The 14,026-nt window shown below is 34.0% G+C and overlaps 1 protein-coding gene and 1 pseudogene across 1 annotated transcript; one reads left to right on the top strand and one right to left on the bottom strand.

The window, feature by feature from the left end:
- Positions 1-10,798, top strand: part of LOC111640594 — a 68,451-nt pseudogene extending 57,653 nt beyond the window's left edge.
- A 235-nt stretch (positions 10,799-11,033) lies between these two features.
- On the bottom strand, positions 11,034-13,806 carry LOC111640602 (low-density lipoprotein receptor-related protein 2-like). Its single transcript, XM_023386628.1, has 7 exons — positions 13,233-13,806; positions 12,980-13,162; positions 12,752-12,874; positions 12,523-12,687; positions 12,359-12,449; positions 12,172-12,283; positions 11,034-12,098 (listed from the first exon to the last, which is right to left on the bottom strand). The coding sequence occupies exons 1-7, from the start codon at positions 13,525-13,527 to the stop codon at positions 11,859-11,861; spliced, it is 1,209 nt and encodes a 402-aa protein (XP_023242396.1). The 5' UTR covers positions 13,528-13,806; the 3' UTR covers positions 11,034-11,858.
- Positions 13,807-14,026: the final 220 nt, after the last annotated feature.

Raw genomic sequence — 14,026 nt, 5'->3', positions numbered from 1 at the left:
AATAAAAGTAAATTTAACTCATTTTTATTTTAAAATAATAGCATTGAAAAAAATAATTACGACTTCATATTAAAATATTTTCATTAGATTAAAAGATTGACAGCTTTAATTAAATTTGACTCGACTCCTGAAGCAGTTTCCAGTTTAGAGAGAAGAAAATCTTACTCTAGGTTAACTTTGAATCAATCTAATTTAGATGAAGCAAGTAAAGTAGCAGATATGGTAAATTAATCCTGCACAAAATTTATTCTACATACATTTAGGATTTAAGAGTGAAAGATTTTTTATTAATAACCAATTAATTTTTAGTTAAAAAAGAAATTGGAACAAATCCAAACGATAACTATTACGATTCCCGAAGATGATGCGGCTAAAAGATCATCGGTTCGAAGGTAAGATTATTCATAAAATTATATCACGATTATTGTTTCATTTATAACTTGAAGATTATTTAATGCATTTTTATTTGCGTCATTAGAAAATATATTTTATTGTACATAATTAGTTTAATCTATCTATCTATAGATTAGATAGATAGATTAAACCTTTAGATAGATTAGATAGATAGATAGACCTTTTTAAAGGTGCCATTATGCCATTACTGAGACAGGTAAGTACATAGCACTTGCCTGCATGGAGTATATGGAATGACGGTATTATTGTTTTTCTCCTGTACATCATACTTTTCCTGTTAGCAATAGTCATACCAGTACCATGTATCTAACTCTTCAGGGGAAAATTTTTTAATTGAAATAACATGACTTGTGGTACAAATCAGAAGTTCATATCTCGCAAGCCAGTCACTGATTGGCTAATCCAAATGATTAGCCAATCAGCGACTGGGTTGTGAGAGACGAGAGACCAGAGACAGTGACCACAATATGGCCCTTGGTCTTCTTTCTCTTATGGTTTCCATATCTGGTTTCAACTTTTATCTATCTAGCAACATTCTCGTGATTAATGAATGACAGAGATGGATGGATGGCTGGGAATTTATAGCTGTACAGTTTTTTCAAATTGCAGCCCAATAAGTATACTTCATTAACTGAGTGGATAAAACCAGCGAACACCCATAGTCGTTTGTGGATTCACACATGGCCAACAGATTAGCCATGTTGAGTTTTTAGGATTTACTTTGCATTAGTAAATTGGGCCAGTTCAGTGTCAGATTTAGCTATAGACTGACTAGGTTGCATCCTAGGGACCCAGTAAGTAGGGATTCAGAAAGTAAAATTCATTAATCTGACAATACTCGTGAACAAAATAATAATCCAGGAAAGTTTGAATTTCCCATCATGATGACTTTTTTTACATGTTTCTGATTAATCAATCTGATTTTTTTTAAAAATATTTTCACTCTAAGAGAACTTTTCATGTTCTAAGAGATCTATTTTCATATCCATTGTGGGTTTGATAAAATTATAAAGACAGATTCTAATATTATTCAGATGAAATTATTCATAAAATTTCTGAGCATTGAACCCAGACTTGAATATTATTGCTTTGGCCATCTGAGTGTGAATAGCAATTTCTTAAAATTATTAATTTCCTTAATGTCTTGACAGAAAGGATATATTTTTTTATATATATATATCTATAATTGTAATTTTAGGAGCAATACTTATTTATTTTATGTATTGTCAATATGTAATATTAATTTACAGATATTTTATCCTAAATAATTCAATATAAGTACCGTATTAATGTTTTGAGTTACTTTGTTTAGTTATCTATCAAACTTTTTAATAAGTATGTAATAAATTAATGTGTTTTTATGTATCTTTATAGCAATTTCTGTACAAGATGTGGGACCTAAGTTTGGACGAACACCACAAAAACTTACTAACTACCCAGCTCCTCCACCCAGCATGATTATTCGCCCGCCTCCTCGACAAAAATCGCTCAATCGCAAAAGTCTTTCTTTGGATTATACTGTTGGAATGCCCGACTCGCATAAAATATGGGAATCCGGAGACGAAAGTAATTTGTCAAGTCCATCTGGAAGTCAGCTGAGTTTGAAATTTAATCTGGGTCGCTTTTCTGCTCATGGATATGAATCTGACACTTCTCTTCCCGAATCGGAATATACTTACAGTAGTAGGACATCAAGATCTGTCCTTGGCTATGATGAGAGCACAAGATACCAAACTGAACTTCCATCGAGAGAAGGTAGTACATTCGAGAGTATAGAAAGTGTTGATGCGGATGGTAAATCAAAGAAGTCGACGCTAAAAAATAAATTTTTAAAATGCTAAGAACGCAAAGTCTTGATGTAATGAAATTAAATATGGACACTGTAAGTCTTTCATCAAGTAAAACAAAAAAGGAAGAAAAAAAGAAAAGTTTAAGATCGAGAATTTCCAAAGTATCGAAAAACTCATTAGGAAGAAGTAGCAGTGTTGAGACCAAACAATCTACGGCAGAAAAAACAAATGACGTAAGTATAAATTTGATTATTAAAAAAATATTTATTGTTAAATTTTCACTTATAAAACTTTAAATATTTCTTAAATGCATCTTTTAAAATCATGACAAAATTCTTACAGAATTTACAAATTTCCAATTTGCAATACCGTAGCAATGCATTGTTTTTTTTTTAATTTCCAACTGCCTGATAGATTCGCAAACTGAAATAGCATGTTTCAGTTTCATATTTAAAATACAATGCTTAATTGTTTCAAGCTGCTAACAAAATTAAAATGTACACCCAAACCGTAACACATGAAATGTAAATGTCATTGATTAAAGAAGTTTATAAGTTACATTGAGTATTTAATAATATTTTAACTTGCAGATGGCACTACGAAATACAAAACTAAATGCACGCACTCATAGGTTTTAACTACGATGACAAGAAGATTCGTGTCCTTATGTACACTTTAATTACATTACTTGGCAGCGATCATTACATTTATGTAATTGGATACTGCTGCTGTATTTATTGTGTAAATAAACAAAAAACTTAAAACTTTGTCAGTTTTGATAACTTGATAACTTTTTGTTTTCTATCTGTTTTTACATTTGTTTGAGGAAATAATTTGGATTTTGTGATTATTAACTATACAATTCCTCTTTTTTAAATTGCTAGAATTGCAGGATTAGTTGTTAATAAGATTTTTTAACTTTTTTTTTATAATTAAAATTAGAACAAATGTAAAAACAAGTATAATTTTGTATGAAGCATTAAAGTTATAATAAATTGTTCTTTTGAATTGGAAAGTGACTCCTATTTTGACAGGAATTTTTAACAAATACTTGTTGTTCCTATGTAATTTATGTAGGGATGCCAAGTAATTTATAAATAATTTATATTTCTTCTTAATTCCATGTAAAACTTTATTTAGGAATTTATGTAGCATGAGCTAATTATACTGTAGTAGTGTTAAACATACTGTAATGTATATGCAGAAATGAATTAAGCTTCTGGATGATTATATACAAAATAAATTTATATAATTAGATATACAAACAACCTGATGAATGCTACTAATCAAACATAACAAGTGGATCTTATTGGGCTATTGTGAGGGTAATTATTAATTGGATATTAAACAAATTAGACTAGAGATAGGTGATTAAGCTGCTGCCACATGTTAAATTTAATAATTAGAAATAAATAAATTTAATTTAGAATATTCTGGAAGAAAAGATTGGCCTGGAACAAAACTCAAACTTACAACTCTTGCTTACCATGCCAAGCAATTTAAAAGATGTACTACAGTAACTGCATGGTATGCCAGTTACTGTACCTGGACTTATGTACAATCTTTACTTTGTGTTCAAATTAAAAGTCGGTGAGAAGATTGGGCAGTATGGTTATGTCAAAATTTAATTAATTAATTGGTCTGGAAGTAAAAGTAAAGATCAGACAAAGATCTTGGTAACATAACTGGCAAAGCAGTTGCACAGTTAGCAGGAATTGTGGGTTTGATTTCCATTCCAGGACAATGTTCTTTCACTATTATTCTAAATTAAATCTATTTATTTCTAATTATTAAATTCAACACCAAATGGCAGCACAGTTACCTATCTCTAGTTCAAATTTCTTAACGTCTGGTTGATTAATTAGCTTTGTAGTAGCCCAATAAGAATCTGGCTTTAACATTTGATCAAAATAAAGTTTTTGGCCCAAAGTTTTTACTACAAGCTTTATAAAAAAACAAAAATATTTTAAAGATACTTAAAATTGCAAAGTACTATTTATTGTATTTCTTGCCTTATAAGATGTATTAATATTTTGTTTTCAAAAGACAATAAATAAATCCTGTTTGTTATAAAGGAATAAGGAATCACCAGTTTGTAGTTTGGGGTTTATTATTATTATAAGCTTTAGGCTAAATTGTCTAATTTTGATACAGTGCTCTCTAGACTAACCAAAATGAAGTACATTTAATTATAAATTACACTACATGAAGAATGATATATGATGATGAGCATGTTCTTAAAGACTCATTAATAATTTTTTTTAGGTTTTGGCAACATATTGTCAAAACATCTAGTAGAATAATTTAAAATGGTTATCTCAATGAGTCTTTTCTTTGGGCTACAACTTCTAGAAAGCTTACACAAGCTACATAAATTCCTAATAAAAATAAAATTCCAAAAACCAAAGGTTTTTATGGAGTGTTTAGTCTGCACAACATTAGTCCTTTACAAGTCAGATGTGTGTCTGCTGCTTATGGATAATTTGTTTATTAGGTGATTTTTTTTATTTTAAAATTTTTGACTTTTTGACATTATCGGTCATGCTAGTAATTAGTGGAACCCTAGGGAATCCTTATTTTTATAGATGCCAGTATGCTGCATTTAAATATATTATCATCATTCCAAATTCCAAAAAGAGATTTTGGATAAGATTTTGGATAAGAGATTGTTTACCAGTATAATTACATCTTCCATAATATTGAGCTGTGTACCAGAGTAGCAGAATTGGAAATTGCATCACCTATGATATATACCAGAAAGCATTTGTAATCTGCCAGATTTTTATAATATAATAATTATAAATAAATAAATTTATTTATTTATAATTATTAAATTTATTATGAGATTGCAGCTTAAACCATCTACCTCTATCTAACTTTCTTTGGCTAGAGGTAAGTGGTTTAACCTGCAGTTTAATGATAAATTCATGATTATTAATTAGCCTTAATATAGCTCGATAAGAAAAATTCTGACAGATTGTTTGGTATTATTAAATGAATATTATTTCAGACCTTGGCTTGCCAGTACTGTTAATGAATACTGTTTCAAGAACTTTCCATTTGGTAGATTTGGTAGCTATAGAAACAAAAAATAGAGAGTTTATGGCGTAATTACTCCTGAAAAACATAACATGAACAGTTATTTTTCATTAAATAAGTTTTAAATATTTTAGAAGTACATCTTGAGCTTTAATAACAGCTTTTCAATGCTCCTATGTGGAGTGGATGAGTTTCTTCAGGTATTCTATATCAAGCTCTTATAGTATATTCATGTAGTTTGTAATTATTTTCAGGCTTCACCTCTGCAATTGTTGTGCCCACGATATGCTAGCAGTTCTCAACAGATTGAAATCAGAACTGATCAGCATAAGCATCTGATTTCAGTTTCTTGTAGGAACTTTTTACTTAATGCATCTGTTAGTGTTATTGTCACTTAATGACAATAACACTAACAGACTATAGTGAGCAAAATATAATACAGTATATCCTTTCTCTGTCTTGAAACAGAGGCCATGGTGCAGAGTCATCTAGGAGAATGCAGGATTTTGTGTCACAAAACTGTTTTGTAATTGCTGAAATTAGCTTGGCAGATAAGATGTTTTTGTAGCACTCTGCATTCACAGACCCATTTATAAAGTTTAGTTTTCCAACGCCTTTGCTGGATATGCATCTCCACATCTTTTGACTAATCGGAAACTTTACTCTCTGAATCAAGCAATTCCTGTTATAAACCTTGTCTTTTCTATTACTAATGTACGGTTCTACTGTCAGATTCTTGCAAGTTAATTTTAAATTTATCCTAAAACATAACAGATTCAAATGCTGAAGTCCGCGTGCTGTTTAATCCATATAAGCTGCAGTTAAACCGTTTACTCAATGGTAATGGCTTGGTACGACAATAAGCTTATAAGCCCATGTTATACAGATGACATTACAAATCTTGCATTCAGCTTTTATACCAATGGATGATATAGTACTAGGACTTAGCAAGTTAATGAAAAGCGTTCTCCTGTCTATGACATCATGGAGGATGCAATCTTTACAGTTTCTTACTGATCTACAATAAAACGATACGTTAAAAAATAAGGACATTTCTATAGGATTTTATGGACGATGCAATTTCCATGGCCACTATTGCTATCAGGTAAATACATGGCACAAATGCTATCAGGAGAAATACAGTTTCAAAACATGTCTTTCTAAATGGTGAAAACAATGGGCATAGTGAAAATTTATGCAAATGTACGATAAGTGGGAACTGCTAACTGCTACAGGAGTTAAAAGTTTAATTTTGAAAATGACTGCCAAATGGAATCAAAATCAATTCTTCACTGCACATTATCAACTTGCCAGAAAAAAAAGGCCAATTTGAAGTGATGCTGTCGATTAATCCAAATCATGTCCATCAAATGCTGGAAGAATGAATGACTTACAATTTACGTCCACATTTCATAAAACGGAGACGAAGACAACTTCGAATCTTTTGAAAACTCTCGGAACTAACATTTAATATGAAAATGGCCGACCATGCATAAAAAAGAAAGATATTAGCGAGGTTGCGACCGACGTTTTCAACGCGAAAACGTGTACGTCGAACGTTCAGCGCCGCCTTCCTGTAAGCCCAGTGTTTTATGGCAATAGCGTTTGGAACGTCAGTGGAATCATGCTCGACGTTCCAAACGCCATTGTGAAACTTCTAGGCTTACAGGAAGGCGGCGTTGAACATTGAAGGTACACGTTTTTGCGTTGAAAACTTCGGCCTCAACCTCGCTCTTCCTTTTTTATCGTGCTCTCAAGACGATAAAACACTTTGCCTCAACCATTTTATTGGTTTACCTCTTTAGAGAATGACACAGATGATATATCTGTGTAAGTTTTCATTATGCCCAGTGTTTTCTCGTTCCCAAAATAAGATAAATTCCAAGTAGGAAGCCTTTCCTTCTTAATGTTAGAATTAATAAAACTAAAATATATACTAATTGTAGTTTTGTTGTAGTGTTATTTACGCTCTTTAATGTTATCGTTTGGTTATTTTTATCAGTATAGACAAGTCCTAAAATGATTAGAATATTTGACAAGCAAACACCATACGTACGGTACAGTACTTACTCCATTACGTAGCATTTAATGCTATCTGCCGAAGTAAGTTCGTACGATGTTTGTTTGTGCTAGTGTCAATTGTCACCAGTTTCAGCTTATTGGTAAATTAGACGAAGTTCTACTGAATAACATACAATTTTTTGTTAGTTAATTGTCGACCAGTCTGTTATGTTGCATGGGCATTGATGTAGCATGATGTAACAATTTTAACAATTTTATTCACTTTTGTGAAAATGCAGTGATGTTATCTTTACTTAAAAACTTCAAATTGACGTCTTGCACAAGCTGCATCGTGACGCTTGAACCGCATCCGGTCACACATTGAATCCATGGCCACACATATTTAATGCATATAACAAGATATTGTGTTAACCGAAAACAAAATGAAAGTGCTTATTCGCTACTAAAGCAGTTTTTCGTACAGATACCAAACAATCCGCATGGTAAATGGAATACATTACAATTTTACATCGATAACTCTATAGATGTTAGTTTTAACTTAAGTAGATAATACAGTAGTAAAAATTTTCTAAATATGAGAAAAATAATCGACAAATTTAAATTTTTATTTCTAGAATAATAAGTAGCGTAACGATAATTTTAAGCTTACAAAAAACTTTGCAAAGCTTGAAAATATCTACGAAAACATTATAATTATAATCCGGTCACTAATCTTTTGTTTCTTTTCTCCGAGACAAGCAGCGCCAATACGAGAGACGAAAGTATCAATAGTATTTCGGAACCGTTTCCGGTAATGTACACAAATTTTGTCTTTACTCTCGTCGTTTACGAATCTGATAAAAGTTTATTATATGTCCACGGTGGCCAAACTACAGCTCTTTTAGACTTCGATTACAGCTCCACTATAGTTATACAATACTACGTATGTAAGTAGCACGTAAAAAGAAATTGTGTAACTATATGGAGTCACGAATCGCAATAAGGGTGTAGAAGTGGCATGTGCAGCTCACGAGCCAATTGGCCATCGTGGTTATATACGTTTTAGGGCTCCTAGAATCCAGGCTGTAACTATTTTTAGGCCAACACTTCAGCGCGTGGCATATTGAAAGTGTAATGGACACATGTTAAAACATACAAAGCTATTACTTTCATAACGGTATCACAAGTTATTTTCAAAATTTATGACATGAAAGTTATGAATAAATTTTAACATGTTATAATTTTCCGAAGATATCGTTATTTATTAGAATAACCAACTTGTAAACAATATACATTTTTATCTAATGCAAAATGAGACATTTCAGCGTTTTTGCCGAGTACAAGCGTTATGAATTCATTGTTTATTATAAATACTGTATCAACATATACGATTATTTAAAGTATGGATGTATTGAGATAGTGTAACATAAATATAAAAAATGCAGTATAATAGAAATAATCACCTTAATTATGATCACACTAATTAGAAATGATTTAATTAAAAAATGTTAATAATAGTAATTACAGTACTTAAATTAAGAATTCACTCAAGGGTTCAGTAAGGATTTAGTCTAAATTTAACGAAATATAAATGTGTGTAATATATTTAATTAAAAAGTAAAATCATTAATTACCATACACATTAAAAAGTAATAAACCCAATAACTATTGTTCGTAATGCAATGGTTTGTGCAATTAACTGTAGAACAACCACCCATTTCTTCTTAAAATTACAGCAAACACGTGGCAACAGACTCGGCCTACAATGGCGCGTGACTCAGCACGTGTTTAAGGAGCCTTAATACGTTTGAATTGCGTGCAAGCGATACGTATATGAAAGTTTAATTAATATCGTTGGCTTTTCAGAAATGTGGAATACAAAAATATATTGCTAAACGTTTGCTTAATTTGTTTTATCAAACCCGTTGTTTATTCTTCATATTTAAATACTGTATATACATTTTTAAACGATAGTATTATATTTAAGATTTCAGTTTAAATTTGTAAATCAAAGTGCAAGAGTTCATAGATACACAAAATAGATATAAAACATTAAATACACGTGAATTAATAAGGCCATTTTTACTCCACCAGTGACGAAAATATTTTTTGACCTTGGTCTTTGTTTACATAATGTTCTTCCGAATCGTTATCCTGGCATTTTTGGTTCAGTCGTTCGTGACACAAACGTCGATTAATTGACACGGAAGTTTCACAGTTTCCCCCGCCTAAAATAACGGTAAATTTGAGGAATTTAACTTTTTTAATTATGATAATAATCGTTCCTGGCCGTTTAATATGGAAGAAACAATATTTTTGTCACGGATCCGTATACTACGAAGCGAGGAAAGCTACGAAACCACCGGCCGTGCGTGAAATGTAAATTATGCGCGTGGGCGAAAGGTACCGGGTGACCAGCCAGCTAACAGGAGTCGTACCAGGCAAAAAACGTATAATAAAACCTCGATTTAACGGGCTAATTGGGGCGAGGGGTGTGCGTTATATAAATATAATAAAGTAGGTTTTCCCAGTACGCCAATTAAACTATGTCCGTTTTTTTAATCTGTGTTTACTTTTGTTTAATTGAAATTATGCAAGAGAAGTTTAATTCACAGAAGTCTTCTATGTGTATTACTGTTAATGTAGTTTTTTATTAATTAATTGTTAATGTAGACTGTAATAAACAAGCACAGTATACGATCTAAATCGAAATATATTTTTTGGGATTAAATACACTTTAATTGTATTTAACGAAATAATTTGAAATTGGATTTGAAAAAATAACAAGAACCTGCTAATTTAATTACGTATAAAACGCATTTTATACTTAATTAAATTAACGGGGCGGTTATTTTCGCACGTAACATACGGATCGGAAATTTTGTCCGTTAAATCGAGGCCCTACTGGATTTGCCGATCTCTAAAAGAAAAAACGACGTTAGAAAGATTCTGCCGGAAAGTTATCGCTTAGAAAGACGATTAACTTCAAAATAATATTTTCCCTCGCAAAGAGGACCATCGAATTGCAGCCCGTTAAAAGTGTACTGTCTTATAATACAAGTTAAGTATTGAAAGTATACAAATCGAAATAAACATCCGTCGGACTCAAATTGGGTAATTATAAAAAGATTTCGTACGTATAAAACACCAAAATATTCCTAAATGATTATTTAACTTCGTAACGTTTTAATAATAATAATAATTAATTGTTAATTAACACGGCACTTTTAAATCGTATATTTTTAATGCTGCAGGTCAACGCATCGTTTCGCGGAAGTCAGCATTCTGTGGCGGATCGTTCCGGTTGGCAGACTGAGAAGGGCCAGGTCGACCGACGTGGATTCCGCCCCGTCTCCGTCCAAACTTTCGCCCAGGCTACGACAGGCCATTTCACAGAGACGCCCGTGTAAGTAACGATGGCGACATCACAGAGGACTTTCGTCTACTCACGTCGCACGCGCCAACCAACGCAACGTCTTGCGCAGCGCCCACTGTTTTTATTTCGAATTGCAGGCTGTGCCTCGGTTTTAAAAATAATTTTAGCAAATTTAGTTTGGAGACAAAATATTCTGTTATCGCATTCCATACGATTTTTTTTTGTCGATAACAGAAGCCATTTTCCGTTAATCCCGACGTTCTGGTAAATCGAATCATATATAGTCTGACCGCGAGATTCCATGGGTGTACACGTGTGTAAATGGTTGTTTGAGGTATTAAATGGAGTGTAAAATAACAAAAGATGTGAAAGCTAGTGTTTCGGGAAATCGACAGGACACCAACACCCCCGTAAACAACTTATACTCTTTTTTAATTTTTGTACATATGCCATTCCATATACAATTCATTGATATCTGCAGAAGTATCACATTTTCATTTTCCATACGCAGCGCGTGGATTGAGCCGAGGAGTGCGTGCCAACCGTTTCCAGTCTCGGAAGATTTTTTCCGAATTTCGAAAACGGAGCAGAATTTTCTGATAATCGGATCGACGCCGATTCGGTCGGGTTAAAAAAATATATTATAATTTTTATTTTTTTTAAAAAAAACACTACATATGTGACGTCGTTATGCGTTTATCCGGCTGTGTGTGATTGGAGGACTTGTTTGTTTTGCAATTGTTACGACCCGAACGTTATCGAAAAAGCTTAAAACAAAAAAATAACGAAAGATGTAATGTACCTTATCCTTACTTTTAATGTTAACAGTTCGAGCAAGAAAAAAAATTACTAATTAAAAAAAAATGACTCGATCGGTGCAAGGCAACGTGATACACTTGGCTGTTTTAACAAGAGATATTCGACAATATGTGGGGAAATAATGACATTGCTGCACACTAGGTAAACTCGTCATCACAGCCATGCGGCCATATTTGCACTTCCTGTCGCTATAAGTTCTGTGACGTTGGTCCTTGTCGTTTTGTTTACGCCAGACAACGGGTTATTTCTCATCACCTTCGGTGCAAATTGTTATCTTTTGTCTGTTTTAAGAGTTTATTGCTTTGTTTATATATGTATATATATTCCAGTACGTCTCAACACTCAGATTTCTCCTCTACCAGTTTCTGAGTATCTTTATCACTGTCCGTCGTCACGGGGTCTAGCGACGTCTGGCGGATCTAGATGGGCGGCGAGGACCAGTGTACTACGTCGGAGGGCGTGAGGATGGCCGCCTTTCCTCCGTTGTAGACGGAACCGAAGGCGTTTTTGTCCATCAGTTCTCCGGGAACCTCGTACAGTCCCACCTCTTTGTCGGTGGGCTCCACCCCCATCGTATCGATGGCGTCGTACATGGGATTGCTGAAATCGGTAGGTTTTTCGGTGTCTTCCAAGTGGAATTCTGCATCCAGTGGTTCCTGCTTTGAGGATATTGGAGAAGAGGTTAGTTAAATAATTACGCGGTTTTCTCTACGCGTATTTTTGGGAAAATACCTTATAGATGTTATCTTGGGTGCCGTTTCGTAAAGATGGAGTGGGTAGCTCCACGTTTGTTCCGATGCGGAAGGAAACGCTTTGATTGTGATTGACCAAGCTGCCTGATTTTCTGAAATTTAAGAACAATTAAGTGTTAAAAACACATTGTAAGAATAACGTAAATTATACTTCTGGTGTGACGTACAAGTTTTTCTGACGGAAAAAACACAGAAGACCCGTGGCCGTCACTAAAATCAACAATATGACCAATATAGGGATGATGATGGCTGCAGTATCTGGAAAGACGATGGCAAAGTATTTTAATAAGTAAAATTCCTCACGGTGGATCGTAATACTCGCTATACTTACTACTATGAGAGGCCAGGCTGATGGCACCCTGCTGCACCATTACGCTGCAGTGTACCCCCACGAAATTTTCTGGACATCTGCAGATTATTTTGCCCGCCACCAACTCGCAGTAGCCTCCATTTTCACACAGACACCTTTCGGGTTGGGGTTTGGGATTCTCAAATCCTGTTGGATAAACATTTCAGTGACGAGTAACACTAGAGGTAAAAAAGAATTTGCAAAAACGTACCTGCATTGCAAGATTCTAGGCTCCCTCCTTCAAACAGAGTGCCGTCGGGACAGGCACACTGGTATCCTCGAGGAATCAACAGGCAGAGATGAGTGCAAGATGTGGTGGAACATCTGTTGGTAACTGTATATGAGAGAAAATAAATTAGACAATTCCTAAAAGATATCATCTACATGTTGCAAAATTATTTCACAAGGACGTATTTATATTGACAGAATACAAACGCACTCGACATGTTATATTTCTGCTGGTGATATATCTTGACGCCGGCGGGTGTTACTTCCAAACTCCGTCTTGCGCGGACTTTGACACCCCTTCCAAATTTGTCCTGGTGATATATTTCTCCGGAATCCTTCTCAATCCAGTACATGTGATCCTCAAAAATGTCCAGGCCAGAAGGATGATGTAAATCTGAAATGGAAAATTTATTAAATTCAGTCCTGGATAGAACCCACAAAGAAAGTTGGTGCAGATGACCCACCTCCTCCGAGCACGATCTTGCGATCGGATCCATCCACATTCATCGACTCTATGACATTCTCCTTTGTGTCGCACCAGTAGATTCTGTGATTTTGGGCATAATCCACCGTCAGACCCGTGGGATGGCCCAGCTTTTCATCCACCAGAGTCTTCCGCTTGTTGCCGTCCATCCACGCACTCTCTATCTTTGGCAGCGTACTGCTCTCAGTCCAGAACATCAGCCTGAAACACAAAAATAAAATTTTTCTGCCAAACAATACAATTGAACATTGTGCAATTTGTTTGTACTGCAACATTACAGAAAGTTTAGTGATGAGTAACAAGAAACTCAAAGAATGGGTTATAGTTCCTTTCTTTACACTTCTTATGTAAAGATTAATATATGCTGACACCCCCAAGCAGAGTTTAATGTATCCAAACTAAATTTGAAGTATAAACAGGCACATTATTAAGAAGTCTAGATGTTTATCAAAATCAACTAAAATTATGGAACGACAACTTCCTGAGAAAGTCTGACATCATCTCTGTACTGTAGAGCATTCAATGTTCATATCTCAAACACATGGAGTGTGAATGCCTTTCCACACAAATAACAAGCCACGTCCTAAGATGTCTCATTCTCTAATGTTGGAAGGGAGATAACAGGTTCCCTGTTCTCTCCAGATGAAATGACAATGAGAATATGACCCTGATTGTCTTGACTCCATGAATGATACCATCTCCTATGAGAGAAGATAAGATGTATACAAACCACAGGCTTCCTTACATAAAGGCATACATCATATAGCCCACAGT

The sequence above is a fragment of the Centruroides sculpturatus genome, unplaced genomic scaffold (genome assembly GCF_000671375.1).
Source record: "Centruroides sculpturatus isolate CEXI.00-Female unplaced genomic scaffold, Cexi_2.0 scaffold1365, whole genome shotgun sequence".
Lineage (NCBI taxonomy): Eukaryota > Metazoa > Arthropoda > Arachnida > Scorpiones > Buthidae > Centruroides > Centruroides sculpturatus.
The sequence above is the reverse complement of the archived record's forward strand: the minus strand, read 5'-3'. Positions and strand labels throughout refer to the sequence as shown.

Bases quoted from the DNA above. Each gene is read 5' to 3' on its own strand.
- LOC111640602 (XM_023386628.1), bottom strand. From the start codon at position 13,527: ATGTTGCAGTACAAACAAATTGCACAATGTTCAATTGTATTGTTTGGC. The intron at 13,163-13,232 runs GTGGGTCATCTG...TTTCCATTTCAG, and splicing joins CAAGATCGTGCTCGGAGGAG to ATTTACATCATCCTTCTGGC. The intron at 12,450-12,522 runs GTAAGTATAGCG...TCGTCTTTCCAG, and splicing joins CAGCCTGGCCTCTCATAGTA to ATACTGCAGCCATCATCATC.